The 21,374-nt window shown below is 41.8% G+C and overlaps 1 protein-coding gene across 1 annotated transcript in view; it reads right to left on the reverse strand.

Annotated features, from left to right (window-relative positions):
- Nucleotides 1-21,374, reverse strand: part of LOC126236653 (ionotropic receptor 25a) — a 485,919-nt gene that overhangs the window by 311,131 nt on the left and 153,414 nt on the right. Inside the window, exon 7 of the mRNA XM_049946121.1 lies at nucleotides 14,699-14,856. Coding sequence (XP_049802078.1) covers nucleotides 14,699-14,856 — 158 coding nt within the window. The remainder of the gene's footprint in view (nucleotides 1-14,698; nucleotides 14,857-21,374) is intronic.

Below are 21,374 nucleotides of genomic sequence, written 5' to 3' on the forward strand. Positions count from 1 at the left end.
TAGGGACACTGTTGCTCCTGGGGTATCAGCGATGACCATTCGCAACCGTCTCCATGAAGCTGGGCTACGGTCCCGCACACCGTTAGGCCGTCTTCCGCTCACGCCCCAACATCGTGCAGCCCGCCTCCAGTGGTGTCACGACGGGCGTGAATGGAGGGACGAATGGAGACGTGTCGTCTTCAGCGATGAGAGTCGCTTCTGCCTTGGTGCCAATGATGGTCGTATGCGTGTTTGGCGCCGTGCAGGTGAGCGCCACAATCAGGACTGCATACGACTGAGGCACACAGGGCCAACACCCGGCATCATGGTGTGGGGAGCGATCTCCTACACTGGCCGTACACCACTGGTGATCGTTGAGGGGACACTGAATAGTGCACGGTACATCCAAACCGTCATCGAACCCATCGTTCTACCATTCCTAGACCGGCAAGGGAACTTGCTGTTCCAACAGGACAATGCACGTCCGCATGTATCCCGTGCCACCCAACGTGCTCTAGAAGGTGTAAGTCAACTACCCTGGCCAGCCAGATCTCCGGATCTGTCCCCCATTGAGCATGTTTGGGACTGGATGAAGCGTCGTCTCACGCGGTCTGCACGTCCAGCACGAACGCTGGTCCAACTGAGGCGCCAGGTGGAAATGGCATGGCAAGCCGTTCCACAGGACTACATCCAGCATCTCTACGATCGTCTCCATGGGAGAATAGCAGCCTGCATTGCTGCGAAAGTTGGATATACACTGTACTAGTGCCGACATTGTGCATGCTCTGTTGCCTGTGTCTATGTGCCTGTGGTTCTGTCAGTGTGATCATGTGATGTATCTGACCCCAGGAATGTGTCAATAAAGTTTCCCCTTCCTGGGACAATGAATTCACGGTGTTCTTATTTCAATTTCCAGGAGTGTAGTTACAAGGACCCTTAGTGCTGAAAAATGCATGGTCAAGCAAACATGTTATTTATGTAACTGAGTGACTCAAATGAGTTGAGTGAAGGCATTCAGAAAAAATAATTGGTCACAATTTAAGAAGTGGTGGCGAGTGAAATGATAGTAAATATGAAATGAGGGATTAATGTTACATTGAGTAAAGCAGCAGAAGTGTGAGAGAAAGAATAATAGCTAGTAAATGGATGAAAATATTGTGATAAGAAGTTATGAAGGACATTGTACAGTGATTAAGTGAGTCATAAGTAGTTAAAGATAACAGTCACCTATGAGAAATAAGAAATTGTAATTTTCATGTACAACGTTTGAACTAAATGTTCATGGTTTTCATTGGTGACAGTCCTGTTTGACAGTAGCTATAACAAAAATGATATTATAACAATAGTCATGCACATGAGTGTGAATTGGAATTGTTAGAAAAATGATTGCCAAACAACAGTGGTTATAATGGGAATAAAGACAATATTACAAAAAGAATAGATTGCTATTCACCGTATAACAGAGATGTTGAGTCGCAGACTACTAAACATGTACTCTTTTGGCCAGAAGGCTTTCTTCCAAAATAGACAACATATAGACAAACACATTCACACAAACACAGCTCACACACACATGACTTCTGTCTATGGCTGCCAGGGATAGTCTTCTTCCTGTGCTTTTGTACAACTCATCATCTATCTTTTCCCTGGATTTTCCATTGTTTAACTTCATGTTTTCCCATATTTGTGAGTGTGTTTATGAACTGGATGGTTATGCAGAATCTGGCTTGTTCAGTCTCCAGCTTTTATGGTGTTCTCTGAGCCTAGTACAGATTGATATCCCAGTAAGCTGATGTCTAGGAAATAAATGGTGGAAACCCCTTACCACATTCTGACCTTTATTTTAGAATGCTATTGATTCATATCTTCCAACAACTTCGGCAGTTTTCTTGTGGATCATTTTCATATACACATAATATCATGAAAAGATCTATACCAATACACAACATGACAAAAAATAGCAACAATAAATTTAAAATTTACTGAAAAACTCCTTTACTGAAACATTCATCCCACCTTCCCCCCAAAAACACATAACAGCATTCCACCACATGTTCCACTGTCTCCTTCCTCTTCCCATGTCCCAAGAAGACTATGACCAGGAAATCAATACTCCAAGAATAGCCACAAATAATGAATTTGATTCCAACAGTATCAACCACATTCAAAAAAAAAAAAACTGAAAATGAAATTGTGTAGTTTACCCTTTATTTGTAAAACTTTAAATAGAATAAGCAGCATATTAAAGGCAAAGGGTTTCTCTGCATTTTTCCATGTATGCACAGACATATCTCTTCAGTTCAAAAGACCTCTAGAACTAATCATCACGAAAACTGGGATTTATAAGGTCATGTGCCAAGAGTGTCAGTCTTGTTATGTTGGACAGACTAGGATGTAAATTTGTACTAGCTTCAGAAAACACCACAGAAGCTAGAGATTAAAGAAGCCAGAGTCATCCTTTGCCAGACATTGCCAACACAAATACACAACAGATTTATTATTCCCACACACAGAAGGAAAGGCTGTAAAGCTCACTCAGTTAGGAATATTAGAAATTAACAGACAGATGAATGTATCCCACATTTATTATTGAATGAGTAAACTCAACTCAATTACTTACCCATTTTATACAATGATATAACCTTTTACATAGGAGAACAATCTTGGTGGCTTCATACATGAGTAGATAAAGAAAAAAAATTCTCATTTATGTTCACGGCTCTACTGCAATGTACGTTTAGTCATACACTCCTGGAAATTGAAATAAGAACACCGTGAATTCATTGTCCCAGGAAGGGAAACTTTATTGACACATTCCTGGGGTCAGATACATCACATGATCACACTGACAGAACCACAGGCACATAGACACAGGCAACAGAGCATGCACAATGTCGGCACTAGTACAGTGTATATCCACCTTTTGCAGCAATGCAGGCTGCTATTCTCCCATGGAGACGATCATAGAGACGCTGGATGTAGTCCTGTGGAACGGCTTGCCATGCCATTTCCACCTGGCGCCTCAGTTGGACCAGCGTTCGTGCTGGACGTGCAGACCGCATGAGACGACGCTTCATCCAGTCCCAAACATGCTTAATGGGGGACAGATCCGGAGATCTTGCTGGCCAGGGTAGTTGACTTACACCTTCTAGAGCACGTTGGGTGGCACGGGATACATGCGGACGTGCATTGTCCTGTTGGAACAGCAAGTTCCCTTGCCGGTCTAGGAATGGTAGAACGATGGGTTCGATGACGGTTTGGATGTACCGTGCACTATTCAGTGTCCCCTCGACGATCACCAGTGGTGTACGGCCAGTGTAGGAGATTGCTCCCCACACCATGATGCCGGGTGTTGGCCCTGTGTGCCTTGGTCGTATGCAGGCCTGATTGTGGCGCTCACCTGCATGGCGCCAAACACGCATACGACCATCATTGGCACCAAGGCAGAAGCGACTCTCATAGCTGAAGACAACACGTCTCCATTCGTCCCTCCATTCACGCCTGTCGCGACACCACTGGAGGCGGGCTGCACGATGTTGGGGCATGAGCGGAAGACGGCCTAACGGTGTGCGGGACCGTAGCCCAGCTTCATGGAGACGGTTGCGAATGGTCCTCGCCGATACCCCAGGAGCAACAGTGTCCCTAATTTGCTGGGAAGTGGCGGTGCGGTCCCCTACGGCACTGCGTAGGATCCTACGGTCTTGGCGTGCATCCGTGCGTCGCTGCGGTCCGGTCCCAGGTCGACGGGCACGTGCACCTTCCGCCGACCACTAGCGACAACATCGATGTATTGTGGAGACCTCATGCCCCACGTGTTGAGCAATTCGACGGTACGTCCACCCGGCCTCCCGCATGCCCACTATACGCCCTCGCTCAAAGTCCGTCAACTGCACATACGGTTCACGTCTACGCTGTCGCGGCATGCTACCAGTGTTAAAGACTGCGATGGAGCTCCGTATGCCACGGCAAACTGGCTGACACTGACGGCGGCGGTGCACAAATGCTGCGCAGCTAGCGCCATTCGACGGCCAACACCGCGGTTCCTGGTGTGTCTGCTGTGCCGTGCGTGTGATCATTGCTTGTACAGCCCTCTCGCAGTGTCCGGAGCAAGTATGGTGGGTCTGACACACCAGTGTCAATGTGTTCTTTTTTCCATTCCCAGGAGTGTAGTTACTGGAATGCTGGCCTAACGATTTTTTAATCCCACATGTAACTGTGTCCAAATTTTCAACAGAGAAAACTTATATAGCTCATAAAGTAATAACACAGTTGTGAAACAAGGCTAAAAAAGTGTTTTGTTTAGCTAATACAAGTTAAATAATTTATTTTGTATAAGTATTGTACATGTTGTTCTGAATAGATTTAAGATTATTACTCGCGCAAATTTGAACATGTATAAATTATATGGTATGTGAAAAATGCCAGACATGCTGACTTTGCCAAAATTGTTGAACTTGAATTTAGGCTTTTGGTGCTAACTCTATGGCTGTTTTGTTGGGTTGGTGAGTTTTGGCACTATTTTCCATATCTCAGTCACTAAATGAAAGCTAAGGTTGTTGTTGTTGTTGTGGCCTTCAATCCTGAGACTGGTTTCATGCAGCTCTCCATGCTACTCTATCCTGTGCAAGCTTCTTCATCTCCCAGTACCTACTGCAACCTACATCCTTCTGAATCTGCTTAGTGTATTCATCTCTTGGTCTCCCTCTACGATTTTTACCCTCCACGCTGCCCTCCAATACTAAATTGGTGATCCCTTGATGCCTATGTGGAGGTATTGTAACATGAAAGACTCATAAAAGATCTGAGGTTGTTTGTTGTTTATTTTGACCTGAACATATCAACTGCTGGCCAGTGCACTGCTCTGACATGTGACTGGAGGGGGAGGGGGGGCAAGGAGGCATGGAGTCTGTGCAAGGCAGCAGCAGCAGCTGGCATATGTGCTTTTCTGGAACTTGATGGGGTCTGGCCGTAGCATTGTGAGAGAAGTTGCTATTTGTACGAAGAACAGCACTGTAAATATTCGCATAGCAGCCGCTTCCAACACTGCTCTGCATAACACATTAACAGCATTTGGAAATTATCTACTGTGTTTGTGTGTCACCTATAACCAAGCGGTAGTCAGCAGCTGATGTGGCAACACTGTTGCAGCAAGTGACAAACGTCAAATATCAAGTAATTTTAATTGGACTACAGTTATATTATGCAAAATCAAAGAAATTCTGGATCATGTTTGACTTTGCTTACAAAAGAGGGGCACTATTTTTGGTTTCAGGCAGTCATCCAGAGACACTTGAAGGAACAGGATCTATGTCTCTCTGAGCAGTGATTTTGCTGCTCAGTTTTTCAAACTTAGTTTTTGCATTAGTAAACATGCGAACTTGGATGAATTTGCATTGTGATATTGTGGAAATTTGTTTTTCATGATTAGAACCGGTGTGCAATCTAATTATTTAGCTGTGAGCTGGGACTCTAATTTTGGCAGGACAATGCAGACTTTGAATAGTTTGCATCTGTGGATACTTGAATTACAAAGTGTGAAGTAAAGTAATGCCTCTGAATTTTTTATGTAAAAACTCTTACAGTTTTTTAAAGAAAAGAAGCATTATTAACATTTAGTCTTCATGTATACATATTTGCAGTCCTCAGTCATTGGAGGGCTTCGAATTGTATTGTGTATCATGGTGGTTTGTAACATAACTACACTGGTGACTGAGGCACAGCATGCTGTAATCAAGTTTCAAATTTGAAGCGTTTGTCCAGACATGGAGCATCCTCTCCTTCAACATGACAATGCCAGACCACACACTGAAGTGTTATTACTCAGTGGATGAATTCATGCAGAAAAAACTGGAAATTTGAGCTGGATACAGTGTGTTATATATTCCAAGAAATATCCTTATAGTGTTATTATTTATTGTAGTGCTATTATTTATCAATGTAAGAATCGTTGTAACTGTATTATAAGTTTTTGAGATGTCTCCTGTATGCAAACCAAATGGATTGCAAATGTACATCATGAGATGAATAAAACACAATTCACAATATCTATAATAATCTTACACCTCGGGCTCACAGTTGTCAATCATCTTCCATGCAGTTCCAACTTAGACCCATCCAATTTTCATCTGTTTCCAAAACTTAATGAACACCTTTAAGAACTTTACTTTGATAGTGATGAAGTGTTGCAAACAGAAGTGAGGTGGCTCTGTCAAGAAAGTTAAAAGTTCTGTAGTGGTGGTACCAATAAACTGGTCTCGTATTGGAAGAAATAAGTTCCTTTTCCAGCGGACTACGTTGCAATAAATATGTAGCCATGAAGAATAAAGATGTAGAAGGTTAATAATGTTTGTTTTATTTAACAAGTTCTGAGAGTTTTCACATACCAAATTTTGAGGCATTACTTTTCACCATGTCCTCATATTTCACTGTCAGTGGAGTGAACTTGTGTATTTTGCGTGAGTAGCTGGCCTGGACTTAGAATAAGTTAGCCGTAAGTCAAAATTTTAATGCAAAGAGGACAGTATACTACACTGGAGTTAACACTTGCATTTGGAATAATATTTCAGTTTTTGGATCTATTAATTTTGTAATGATTTTCGTACCACCAAATAGGTGCTTGAGTCACATTTAGAACTATTTAGTAATAAAAATTAGGTTTTTACCAGTCCACAATTTAGTATTTGGATTTATTGAATAAACAGTGAATTACTCTGAAACATAAGCTTGTTGTTGGGTAATTTCATTTACATGCCACCCCTGTTATCCAACCTAACAAACAGTTGTTCTGATTAAGTGCATCAGTGACAATTAATTTAAATTTACAGGGAGAGTGACTTGTGCTACCACCAACCCTATATTGCTGAGATGAGCCAAAGACTTTAACCAATGATTGCACTGTCTTGTCACAGTAAACTTGTTAATTTATTACAATACCATCTCAGAGTGTGTGGAAACCCTCTTGGACTCTAGATGGAATTTTAGCTGAATTAGCACTTCTAAAACCATAATATACTACACATCCTTGTACTAAAAGCTGCTCCAAGTTGTTGGAAGAAAGCACAGGTCACACCCATCAAAGAGTAATGCAGTGAAAGTGAAGCACAAAACACCCACCCAACATTGTTTATGGTAAAACCTCATTTTTATGTTCCTGCATTTTACATTTTTTTCATTTTTTATGTTCATTTTTGTTGGTCACAACAGAGTTCCTATTTTACCATTAAAATGCTTCCCTGTCATTAACGATTCCATGTTACATCATTTCCCACATTTTAAGTTTTCTTTGATGTTATCACAATCTCTGATACTGATTTTCATACAGATTTCTGCAAAAGGTACATGTACTCCTGTTAAAAGTCAGCCTTGGATCACAGAAAAAAAGCACAGGCTCTGAGTGAAATTACTGATCACATAATATAGCATTAGCATAGTAAGCAAGAGTTTTGTTGTTGGTTTGCTGAGTCACAGCTACTTATATTATATTTTCACAATGATTGGAACAGTGGGAAAGTATGCTGAGCTACTGCCTTATTGATATCATCATCTGACAATAGTGACTAGTAGCAACTTTCCTTTTGATTATTACAACAGCTTTCATTTAATTTCACTCTTATTTACACAGATAAATACTGCAGTTGAAGATGGACGTCTCTATAATGGACTTTGAGAATTGTTGTTACTTCTGTGTGAAATACGCTAATCTGTACTAGGCAAGCAGGCTTAGATTTGTATAACCTGATGTCAGATGTAAACATTCCTCCTCAAGATGCCCTGTATATGATGACAGCGTCCACCCTTTTTCTCACCCAGGACATCTATGAGCCAAGTGACATCGTTGGCAACAGCTGCAGATTTTGTGTCTACTGTTCTCTGTTTACTATGACTGCCAACTTTAGTGTTTTAACCAATATTGTCTTACAAGTTTTATTTACTATATTTTATAATGATTATCAATAACAAGTGTCACGTTATAACATGGAAATCTTTTTAATGTGGTTTCATGAAAGACTTTTGCTTCCATGTTTTATTTGCACCAGGAATGGCCAAGAAATTGGCTCACGAGCTCTGCCCTGGCATGAATACCATAATGCTCAACCTGGCTAGCACACTTTCCTCTCTGCTTCACTAAGCTGTCTGACCATAAGGAGGGGGAAGAGAGAGAAACTGTGAATGAGCTGCATTTGAATGGTAGTGTAGTCATACTTCATACACCTTGGTTTTATATTTCACAATATCTCAATGATGTAGATCAAAAACAAAACAAATTTTCAGTTTTATTTAATTATTTTTGGCATGCTGAAGATATAAGATAATTTTTTTGGATACAAACTGTCAGTATATGAACAGATTTCACACTCAGGTTGCTATGTAATCACAACTTATTTCGTTTCATAATTTTAAAAAATGTGTTTCAGATACATATGTTGATCGAAATACTGTAGTGCTTTTCAAACCTCATTATGAATAACTGGAAATTCTTCCTGAGGAGAGCAATGTAAATATCTTAGACAGTTTTAATGTTAAAGGTATTTATGTCTTTACAATGGGAATGTCCTTGCAGATCAAACAGTTACATCTGCAAATGCACAGGAGCACTTTCAATTGAAATGGCAAATAGTCCCAAAAACAACTTGAAAACAGATTTATGACTGGTAGCATCCTTAAAGCATTTAGGACACTATCCTTGTAGTTCTTTCAAGCCCACAAAGAATTCTTCAAACCTTGAATTTTCTTTAACACCAATGAGCTTAAGGAACTGGACTGTCTTTGTTAGAATGTGTTCCTTCTGCAACACAATTTTGTTTTGAAATGCATCCCCATCAAATCAGAAAAATGTTACCTAGAATATCTTACTGTGCGCAGTGTGCAGTCAAACCCACTTACAATACAAAGTTTTCAATCCATTCCAGTTGTTCCAGTATTTGTTCCTGCACTTCTCTGTCCTTCACAAATTCAACAATACCAAGTTTTAAGTTGAGAAACAGTTCCAGGTATATCATCCCTTGACTTAACCAATTTACTTTACAGTGATATATTTAGTCTCCATACTCTGTATTCAGTTCCACTGAAAACAGTTGTAGCTGACAATGGAATAATATATGTAACCTCAGGAATGTTACTGTTCATATCACCAATTTCATCACATGCTCCATGCCTGCAAATTTAGCTCAAAGTGCTTCTTGACGTATATATTTTCCCATCTACCCTTGAAAGTTCTCACCCACACTGTCACTCGTCACATTGGGGCCATGCACCTCACTTTATCTGTTGATGAATTTCTGCTGCTGCAGCACTCCTTACTGTAAAAAATGGAATCACTGGCTGTATTTCACCATTGGCAGACTGGGCTGACCAACTGTTTCAAACATTTTGAACTGGCACTGAAAACAGTAAATGTAACAATATCAGTACAAAGGGTGTCATTTGATGGACAAGGCATGCTGGGAATCAGTGCAAGTACACATTTCATTGTACATGTGACATTTGATTAGCTATGGTGATTCAGAGCTTACTTCCCAAAGAACCCACATATATCAATGCCCTGTCAGATAATATTAATACTAACCTCAGACTCTTTGGATATCTGTAATAAAGTACTCTCTGAGAAAAAGCTTTACAAATATTCAATTAGCTCTTCATAAGATTTTAATGTGGTACAAAGATTGGCAACTTCCTTTAAATGTCCAGGAGCACTTTACAAAATGACTAAAATATCCATGAATTTCAATTGCAATCAGTCAACAAGTACAAATACATGGGTATTATCAGTCTGTGAAGATACAAAACTGAATGATCACATAGCCTCAATCATAGCTAACCCATGTCGCAAACTTTTGTTCATTGGTAATACACTGCAAAAATATAATCAGTATAAAAAGGATATTGCTTACAAAACACTTGTGCTACAAATTCTAGAACATTGCTCAAATTCATAGAACTTACATCAAACAGGACTAACTGCAGATATTGAACCTATTACAAAGAATGGAGACACAGATAGTCACAGGTTTGTATGATCCATGAGAGAGGATTATGGACATTTAAAAAAACATGAAAGGGCAGATAGTTCAAGAGAGACACCAACTATTCTACAAAATCCTACTTTGGAAGTTTTGAGAACCAGTATTAAGTGAGTAAACAAGGAATACTACAGCCTTCTATGATTTGCTTTCAGAGGGATGGTGTGGACAATATTATCTAATTAAAATACACAGAGAGGAATTTAAGTAGTCATTTTTCCAGTCTTCATATATGTATAGAATGGGCACAAACCATAATATGTGGTACAATGGGAGGTATCCACTGACATGCACATCACAGTAGTTTGGAGAATATGGCTGTAAATGTAGATGTAGAAAAACTGGATGGAGAAACTGATTTTAACTGCCATCCTCCCAAACATGAGTTATTTATCTTACCATTCACAGTTATAAATTGTTTCATCAAGTGATAGATTATTGTCAATGAATCAAATAATGGAAAAGATATAATTTACAGTATTCTGAATCTTTGCAGTTTTTGGGAGAGATCTGTGATAGAACATTAGGGATGAACAATACCTATAATTTGTAAACTCACTTATTGGCAATGATAAATTTTTGCCTAGTATTTGTTTCCTCAGAATTTAATATCTATCATAAATGAGAAGCGAATGAATGTGCCACAAGTGTGGAACTTTGTTAGTATAAAGGCCATTCAATAAGTAATGCAACAAATTTATTTTCTGAAAGCAGGTTGGTTTTATTCAGTGTTCTTATACACCATATCATTCCCCACTCTTTTGGGTACAAAACCCTATTTCTTAACATAATCTCCATTCAATGTGACAGTCCTGTACCACCTTACTGGTAAAGCCTGTACGACTGCTTAATACCACTCTACTGGTCAACGTCAGAGCCAACTTCTTGCTGCATCAATAGCCTCCCCATCATTCTTTGTACTACTCCCCAACGAGAGCACCCTTCTCTGGATCAGACACACGGAAGTTAGAAGGTGCGAGATCTGGGCTGTAGGGTGGATGAGGAAGATCAGTCCAACAAAGTTTTGTGAGCTCCTCTGAGACGTGCAGACTTGTATGAGGCTTTACATTGTCAGGGAGAAGGAGATTTTCATTTGCATTTTTGGTGTAGTGACAAACGAGCTGAAGACATTTCTTCAATTTCTTGAGATAGTACAGTACACTTCAGAGCTGATCACTGCACCATGAGAGAGGATATCAAAAAGAATAACCCCTTCAGAGTCCCAGAAGACAGTCACTGTGAATTTACCAGTTGAGGGTGGGGCTTTTAACTTTTTCTTTGGAGGAGATGTGTGGCGCCACTCCATGGATTGCTATTTTACTTCTGGTTTAAAGTGATGAACCGATGTTTCATCACCTGTGCTGAAGCTCGGCAAAAATTGACATGATAAGCCTTGTAATGCACGAGCAGCTCCACACAGATGGTCCTCTGTTACTCTGTATGGTCTTCTGTTGGGCAGTGAGGAACCCAGTGGCCACACACTTTTGAGTTCCCCAGCTGGAGGGCGAGTGTGTCAGCACTACCAACAGAGACATCCAGTCGGACAATGAGGTGTTCCACTGTGACCTGTCATTCACCTTGAATGAGTGTGTCTGCACATTCCAACATTAAAAGTGTCACAGCTTTGTGTGGCTGTCTGGTCCATGGAAGACCGGAGAGGTTTGCATGACCTTATTGCGATGATCACAGATGCCTCAGCCAGTGACCTACCATGCTTTTGTTCACTTGCAGGTCTCTGCAGACATTCTTAAAGTGTGTGAATATCTGTAATAATCTGGTTTTCTGCCAAAAGAAACTCAATGACCTCTCTCTGCTTGGAATGCACCTCTGTTACAGACACCATTTGAAGGCTACATATAGCACCGCCATCTATCAGAATATCATGAAACTGTACGGGATGAAGTGGGAATATTCCAGGACATCATATGACTAATTCTGCTTTTTTTCTCAGTTGAAAAAGGCCGAGAAATCATCCATTATACATATCCTTATCACCAATCAATGTAATTTCATCCATGTTGTCCTCTTCTTCCAAAAACTGGTTTGGTGCAGCTCTCCATGCAACTTTATAATGCGCGAGCCTCTTCACCTCTGAATAACTACTGCAGACCTGCATCCTTTAGATCTGGCTTATTAGGTTCATCTCTTGGACTCCTTCTACCACTTTTACTCCCACACTTACCTCCAATACTAAATCACTGATCCCCAGATGTCTCACTCATGTCCTCTCAACCAATCCCTGCTTTTAGTCAAGTTGTGCCACAAATTTCTTTTCTCCTCAGTCCTATTCAGTCCCTCCCCATTAGTTACATGATCTAACTACCTAATCTTCAGCATTTTTCTGTAGCAACACATTTCAAAGGTTTCTATTCTCTTCTTGACTGAGCTGCTTATCATTCACACTTAACTTCCATACAATGCTAGAATCCAGACAAATACCTTCATAAATGACTTCCTAACAATTAAACTTCTATTTAATGTGAACAAATTTTTCTTCATCAGAAATCTTTTCTTGCGTTGCCAGTCTACATTTTATATCCTCTATACATCAGCCATCATGTTAATTTAATGCCCAGACAGGAAAACCTTTTACTACTTTTAATGTATTGTTTCCTAATCTACTTCTCTCAGCATTCCATTGTCCTTGTTTTCCTTTTGTTATGGTGTTCATCTTATATCTTCTTTTCAAGACACTGTTCATTCCATTCAACTGCTCTTCCAAGTCCTTTGCTCTCTCTTACATGCTTGCAATTACATCAACAAACCTCAAAGTTTTTATTTCTTCTCCTTGAACTTTAATTCCTTCTCCAAATTTTTCTTTGTTGTCATTTACTATTTGTTCAATGTGCAGATCGAATAACATTAGGGATAGTCCACAAACCCATCTCAACTCACTTCTCAACCACTGCTTCCCTTTCATATGCCTCAACTCTTATAACTGCTGTCTGGTTTCAGTACAAGTGTAAATACCCTTTTGCTCCCTGTATTTTACCTCTACTACCTTAAGAATTTCAGTGAGTGTATTCCAGTCAACATTCTCAAAGTCTTTCTCTACACCTACAAATGCTATACACATAGGACTGCCTCTTGTTAACATATCTTCTACACTAAAGCACCAAAGAAACTGGTATAGGCATGCATATTCAAATACAGAGATATGTAAACAGGCAGAATACGGTGCTGTGGTTGACAATGCCTACAGAAGACAACAAGTGTCTGGAGCAGTTGTTAGATCAGTTACAGCTGCTACAATGGCAGGTTATCAAAATTTAAGTAGCTTTGAATGTGGTGTTCTAGTCAGCACACAAACGATGGGACACAGTCTCTCTGAGGTAGTGATGAAGTGGGGATTTTCCGATATGACCATTTCATGAGTGTACTGTGAATATCAGGAATCCGGTAAAACATAAAATCTCTGACATCGCTGGGGCCGGAAAAAGATCCTGCAAGAACAGGACCAATGAGGACTTAAAAGAATTGTTCAACATGACAGAAGTGCAGCCCTTCCACAAATTGCTGCAGATGTCAATGCTGGGTCATCAACAAATGCCACCATGCAAACCACTCAATGAAACTTCATTGATATGTGCTTTTGGAGCTGAAGGCCCCCTCATGTAGCCTCAATGACTGCACAAGACAAAGCTTTACACCTCGCCTGGGCCCATCAACACCAATATTGGACAGTTGATGACTAGAGACATGTTGCCTGTCTCGTTTCAAATCGTATCCAGCGGATGGATGTATAGGGGTATGGAGACAACCTCATGAACCCATGGACCCTGCATGTCAGCAGCGGACTGTTAAAGCTGGTGAAGGCTCTGTAATGGTATGGGGCAAGTGTAGCTGGAGTGATACAGTATCCCTGATACGTCTAGATACAACTCTGACAGGTGACACATATGTCTGATCACCTGCATCCATTCATGTCCATTGTGCATTCCGATGGACTTGGGCAGTTCCAGCAGGACAGTGCAGTACCCCACACATCCAGAATTACTACAGAGAGGCTCCAGGAACACTCTTCTAAGTTTAAGCACTTCTGCTGGCCACCAAACTCCACAGAAATGAACATTATTGAGCAAATCTGTGATGCCTTGCAACGTGGTGTTCAGAATAGATCTCAACCCCCTCATACTCTTACGGTTTTATGGACAGCCCTGCATGATTCATGTTGTCAATTCCCTCCAGCCCTACCACTACTCAAGGCATTAGTCAAGTCCATACAACATCATGCTGCAACATTTTTGCATGCTAGTGGGGACCCTACATGTTATTAGGCAGGTTACCAGTTTCTTTGACTCTTCGGTGTAAGATTAGTTGAAGAGTCAGCATTTCATCCATCATCCATAGCACACTCTGAGCTGAGTTTTTTGGACATTTTACACATTTTATAAAAACAAGTTAACAAACAAACCTGTGGTGTTCACTATTAAAACTTTTGAACTGAATTACTTTTTTTACATTTTAAATGTATTATTACTATTACTATTGTTAATATTACTATGATTTTCATTGTGACATTTCACAGTTCTATATTTTACTATTCTATTACATTTCATTTTGAGAAGTTTTGTGAATACTACCATCTATCCTACAACATTCTGTCATTGACAGATCTGCTAAGATGACTAAAAGTAAACAAATAAAAATTAATTATTGCATTCTGTAATGAATAGGAGCATAATAATGCAGTGACTTACGCAATAGCAAGAAATGTATTCCGAAACAGCTCATAATAAAACTGGTAAGTTAGCTTAGGATTTTCAGACCCAATTACAGTTCCTTCAGGATCATTTGGTTTGACGTGCAAAACTGATGCTCCTTTACTACATTTTTGACAAGATGGATTGCCTTCATCCTATAACATTAACAATAGTGTCAGTTAACATTTTAAATAGCTTCAGTCATTGGATACACAGGCTGCACACCCCCAGAAAATTGTTATGTGTTTTGTCCTCTGATAGTATAAACATTATTATTTGTTCATAGTTATTCATCAATCACTGATTATGTACTCAGTATAGGTTTTGATATGTGTGCAATAAATTATACATTAAAATTACACATTACACGTGCATTTTACACTGAAAATTAAATTTTAGGTTTTGGATAATACCTTATTATAGAATTATTCTACCCCATAAATAATGCTGTTGGTTACAGATTTTGTAGATACCTCTCAAGGGAGTTCATTGGTACGTGTCTCACTGCCAGTTCAATACATGGTTTTATGCCAGTTACATCTATTATACTTTAAATCTAACAATGGAATATTCATGATGGAATAATATTATGAAAAGGACAGATTAATACTCACCCTATGGCAGAGATGTTAAGTCACAAAATGGCTCTAAGCACTATGGGACTTAACATCTGAGGTCATCAGTCCCCTAGACTTAGAACTACTTAAACCTAACTAACCAAAGCACATCACACACAGCCATGCCCGAGGCAGGATTCGAACCTGCAACCGTAGTAGCAGCGCAGTTCCGGACTGAAGCACCTAGAACCGCTCGGCCACAGTGGCCAGCTGTTAGGTCACAGACAGGCACAACAAAAAGATTACCAAACACATAAGCTTTTCTCCACAAGGCTTCTTCTGAAGTAGTCTGAAGTAGACAACACACACACACACATATAATCATGCAAATGCAGTTCACATGCCCATTCTCTCTGGCTCCCAAGGCCTGACTGTGAACAACTGCGCATGTAAAGTACTGTTTGTGGGAGAATGTAGGGACAAGGTACTGAGAGATCAGGGCAGCTATGTGCAGTCAGAAGATTAGATGGAGGATGAGGTGGGAGCAAAAAATAAGAGAAATAAAAAAGATTGTTGGTGAGCTTGTGGAATAGAAGGCTTTGGAGTGGGAACAGGGAAGGGATGGGTAGGTGAAGGACAATGACTAACAAAGATTTAGGTCAGGAGGATTATGGGAACGTAGTATAAACTGCATGGAGAGTTGCCATTTGTGCAGTTCAGAAAAGCTGGTGTTGGTAGGAAGGCTCCAGATGGCAGATGCTGTGAAGCAGTCATTAAAATCAAGAGTACTGTGATGGACAACATGCTCAGCAGCTGGGTGGACCAACTGTTTCTTGACCACTGTTTGCCTGTGGCCATTCATGTCGACAGACAGCTTGTTGGTTGTCATGACCTCATAGAATGAAGCACAGTGGTTGCAGCTTAGCTTGTAGATCACATGACTAGTTTTACAAGTAGCCTTGCCTTTGATGGGATAGGTGATTGTGGTAGAAGGACATATGGAACAGATCTTGCATCTAGGTCTATTACTGGGATATGAGCCATGAGGCAAGGGGCTGGCAGTGGGGGCTCTGTAGGGACGGACGAGGTTATTTTGTAGGTTGGGTGGGCAGTGGAATACCACTGTGGGAGGGGTGGGGAGGGTAGTGGCTAGGACATTCCTCATCTCAGGGCATAATGAGAAGTGGTCAAAATCCTGGCTGAGATTGTGATTCAGTTGTTCCAGTCCTGGGTGGTACTGAGTCAAGAGGTCTATGCTCCTCTGTGGCCAGATGGTGGGTCTTTGGAAGGGGGTAGGTTTCTGGAGAGATAAGGGACAGAATGTTTGTGATTGGGAGGGTAATTACAGTCTGTGAAGGCCTCAGTGAGACCCTTGGTAGTTTTTGAGATGGACTGCTCTTTACTACAGATGTGACAGTCATGGGTGGCTAGGCTGTGTGGAAGAGACTTGTTGATATGGAATGGGTAGCACCTGTCATAGTGGAGATCTGGAGGTGGTTAGTAGGTGTGATATGGACAGAGGTAGTGATGTAGCCATTTTGAGGAGTAGGTGAACATTGAGGAAGGTAGCTTGTTGGGTTGAGGAGGACCAGGTGAAGGGAATGGGGGAGAACATATTGAGGATCTGGAGGAATGTGGATAGGGTATCCTCACCCTCCTCAATTCAGATCACAAATACACTCCTGGAAATGGAAAAAAGAACACATTGACACCTGTGTGTCAGACCCACCATACTTGCTCCGGACACTGCGAGAGGGCTGTACAAGCAATGATCACATGCACGGCACAGCAGACACACCAGGAACCGCGGTGTTGGCCGTCGAATGGCGCTAGCTGCGCAGCATTTGTGCACCGCCGCCGTCAGTGTCAGCCAGTTTGCCGTGGCATACGGAGCTCCATCGCAGTCTTTAACACTGGTAGCATGCCGCGACAGCGTGGACGTGAACCGTATGTGCAGTTGACGGACTTTGAGCGAGGGCGTATAGTGGGCATGCGGGAGGCCGGGTGGACGTACCGCCGAATTGCTCAACACGTGGGGCGTGAGGTCTCCACAGTACATCAATGTTGTTGCCAGTGGTCGGCGGAAGGTGCACGTGCCTGTCGACCTGGGACCGGACCGCAGCGACGCACGGATGCACGCCAAGACCGTAGGATCCTACGCAGTGCCGTAGGAGACCGCACCGCCACTTCCCAGCAAATTACGGACACTGTTGCTCCTGGGGTATCGGCGAGGACCATTCGCAACCGTCTCCATGAAGCTGGGCTACGGTCCCGCACACCGTTAGGCCGTCTTCTGCTCACGCCCCAACATCATGCAGCCCGCCTCCAGTGGTGTCGCGACAGGCGTGAATGGAGGGACGAATGGAGACGTGTCGTCTTCAGCGATGAGAGTCGCTTCTGCCTTGGTGCCAATGATGGTCATATGCGTGTTTGGCGCCATGCAGGTGAGCGCCACAATCAGGACTGCATACGACCGAGGCACACAGGGCCAACACCCGGCATCATGGTGTGGGGAGCGATCTCCTACACTGGCCGTACACCACTGGTGATCGTCGAGGGGACACTGAATAGTGCACGGTACATCCAAACCATCATCGAACCCATTGTTCTACCATTCCTAGACCGGCAAGGGAACTTGCTGTTCCAACAGGACAATGCACGTCCGCATGTATCCCGTGCCACCCAACGTGCTCTGGCCAGCAAGATCTCCGGATCTGTCCCCCATTGAGCATGTTTGGGACTGGATGAAGCGTCGTCTCACGCGGTCTGCACGTCCAGCACGAACGCTGGTCCAACTGAGGCGCCAGGTGGAAATGGCATGGCAAGCCGTTCCACAGGACTACATCCAGAATCTCTACGATCGTCTCCATGGGAGAATAGCAGCCTGCATTGCTGCGAAATGTGGATATACACTGTACTAGTGCCGACATTGTGCATGCTCTGTTGCCTGTGTCTATGTGCCTGTGGTTCTGTCAGTGTGATCATGTGATGTATCTGACCCCAGGAATGTGTCAATAAAGTTTCCCCTTCCTGGGACAATGAATTCACGGTGTTCTTATTTCAATTTCCAGGAGTGTATGTCATCAATGAATCTGTTAGTTATGTCATGTTCTGTAGATCATTTTCCTGATTATTTTATCAATATGATGTGGAACAAGTCATATTATGAGATATATATAAACCCACACATGAATAGTGCTAATATTAATATTACTGAAATTTTTAGTTCTACATATGCAACTTCATTTAGAGGTACAATTTTTTTTTTCTTTTTTACCATTTCTGAAATAGAAACTGGTTCTGAACCATGAATAAGATGATTCCATGCTGGTACCCACTACAGTGCCCCAGATGTTGTATTTGTGGGCCTTTTAGAGGAATCCTTCCTAATCACCCGAATCCCAAATCACTCACCTGGTTTAAATTCACTGATGACATATTTTTGATCTGAATTGAGGATGAGGACACCTATCCACATTCCTCCAGAACCTCAAAACCTTCTCCCCCATTCATTTCATCTGGTCCTCCACAACCCAACAAGCCACCTTCCTCGATGTTGACCTCCACCACAAAATGGCTAGATCAGTACATCTGCCCATATCAGACCTACCGACCACTAGCAATATCTCCACTTCGACAGCTGCCACCCATTCCTAACCAAGAAGTCCCTTCCATGCAGTCTAGCAACATATAGCTGCCGCATCTGTAATGATGAGCAGTCCCTTTCAAAATATACTATGTGTCTCACCGAAGCTTTCACAGACTGCACTTATCCTCCCAATCTAGTACAGAAACAGATCTCCCATGCCTTTTCTCTCCAGACACCCAAACGCTCCCAAAGTCACACAGTATGGCCGCAGAGAAATATACCCTCATGACTCAGTACCACCCTGAACTCTGTGCAGCTGAATCATATTCTCAGCCAGGGTTTCAACAACCTCTCATCGTGCGCTGAAATGAGGAATGACCTACACACTATTCTCCCCATCCCTTCCACAATGGTATTCCTCTGACCTCCCGACACAAACAATGACCTTGTCCACCTCTGCACAGCCCCTGTTCCCAACCCCTTGCCCCATGGCTCATCCCCCTGTAATAGACCTAGATGCAAGACCTGTGCCACACATCCTTCCACCACCATCTACTCCAGTCCAGTCTCAAGCATCACTTATCTCATCAAAGGCAGATTTACATGTGAAACCAGTCACATTATCTACAAGCTAAGCTAGCCTACAACCACTGTGCTTCATTCTGTGTGGGCCTGAGGACCAATAAGCTGTCTGTCCAAATGAATGGCCACTGACAGTCTGTGGTCAAGAAAGAGCTGGACCACCCAGCTGCTGACCACACTGCCCATCACAATGCTACTGATTTTAAAGACTGCTGCACAGCATCTGCCATCTGGATCCTTCCTATCAACACCAGCTTTTCTGAACTGTGCAAGTGGCAACTCTCCACGCAATTTATACAACATTTCCATAATCCTCCTGGCCTCAACCTTCATTAGTCATTGTCCTCCACCTACCTGCCCCTTCCCTGTTCCCACTCCACAGCCTTCTATTCCACAAGCCCACCCACAGACTTTTTTACTTCTCTCCTTTTCCACCTCCACCCCACTCTCCATCTAATGTCCTGACCACACCTAGCTGCCCTGCCTTCTCTCTACCTCATTCCTGTATGCTCCCACAAACAGTACTTTACCATTCCCTATCCATAATCTGCTTTCCCTACCTCTCCCTTCCGCAGCCTCCTTCTTACCCCCAACAGCCAGATTGCTTCTCTATTGTGCATAGTTGTTCACAGTCTGGCCTCGGCAGCCAGAGACAATGGTCATGTGTGTGTGAACTGTGTTTGCATGAGTGAGTGTGTGTGTGTGTGTGTGTGTGTGTGTGTGTGTGTGTGTGTGTGTGTGTTGTCTATTGAGAAGAAGAACTTCTGGCTGGAAGCTTACATGTTTGGTAGTCTTTTTTTGTCTGTCTGCAACTCAACATCTCTACTTATGGTGAGTAGTGGTCTATCCTTTTCATAATACTGTAAAACTCTAAATCTACATTACTTATGTTCTTTATTCCATAATTGTGGATAGACCTTCTGCAAGGGAAAATCTCTTGCTGCTTTTACATTGAGGGGAGACTGGCTTTAATATAGAGGAAAAGTATAGTTAGTTCTTTGAAATGTGGCCAGCATAACACTGTTTGGAGTGTCTGAAAATGTTTTCACTGCTTTTTCATTGGTACATGAACACTATTTGTGCACCAGAAGAGTTGCCCCATTAGCTATTTCCGTAAGTGGAGAGTGAGTGAAAGAAAGCATAATATAAACACTGAAGCTGTTCTTGAATGACCCAGTGTTTTAATTTGCATAGTAATAAATAAATCACACATGACAGTTTAACACACAACTGCTCTATGTGTGTACATTTCATTTCATTTGTGGATTCTAATGAATTCCTAGTAACCTGACAGAATCCACACTTGCCTTTTCACTTACTGTATGAAGAAAGAAGGATGTTTTCAGTTTTGATTTTATTTAATACTAGTTTACTCTCACATAGCCATTGTGCAGACATATCAACCATTGTCAGTGTTTTATTTTCCCCTTTTTCTCTACTCACATCAGTCATTATAAGGGTTATATCATTACTGACTTGTAGGGCAAAAATCTTAGCAAATTATTCACATATATTACAAGAAGAAAAGGGGCCAGAACAGGAACTTGTGACAGTCCTGAGTAACAAGGTAAAGCATTTGATCTACAATTATTTACAATGACTTCTTCTTTTCCATCTAACAGATACACTCTGATTAATGATAGCTTATTGCTCTTGGTATTATTATTTATATATTTATTCGTTTCACCCTCCAAGGAGCACACAGAACCGTTAATTAGCATTGGTCTTCTAATCTTTCTTGTTCTTCTTTTCTTCCCAAAGCTTCCTCATCCTTTCACTATGGGCCTGTCTTCTTTCTAGTGTCCATGTGTTTTTCAATTTCAGATTCTTTTCCATTGTGTTTTTGGTTGTAAACTAATGAGAGTTGATTTTTTGTCTGTTTGTAGTCAGTGTGGTTTCTAGCAGGTCAATACTGAGTTCCATGGGGTCATTTTAGGTTTCTGTT

Source organism: Schistocerca nitens, chromosome 1 (genome assembly GCF_023898315.1).
Source record: "Schistocerca nitens isolate TAMUIC-IGC-003100 chromosome 1, iqSchNite1.1, whole genome shotgun sequence".
Lineage (NCBI taxonomy): Eukaryota > Metazoa > Arthropoda > Insecta > Orthoptera > Acrididae > Schistocerca > Schistocerca nitens.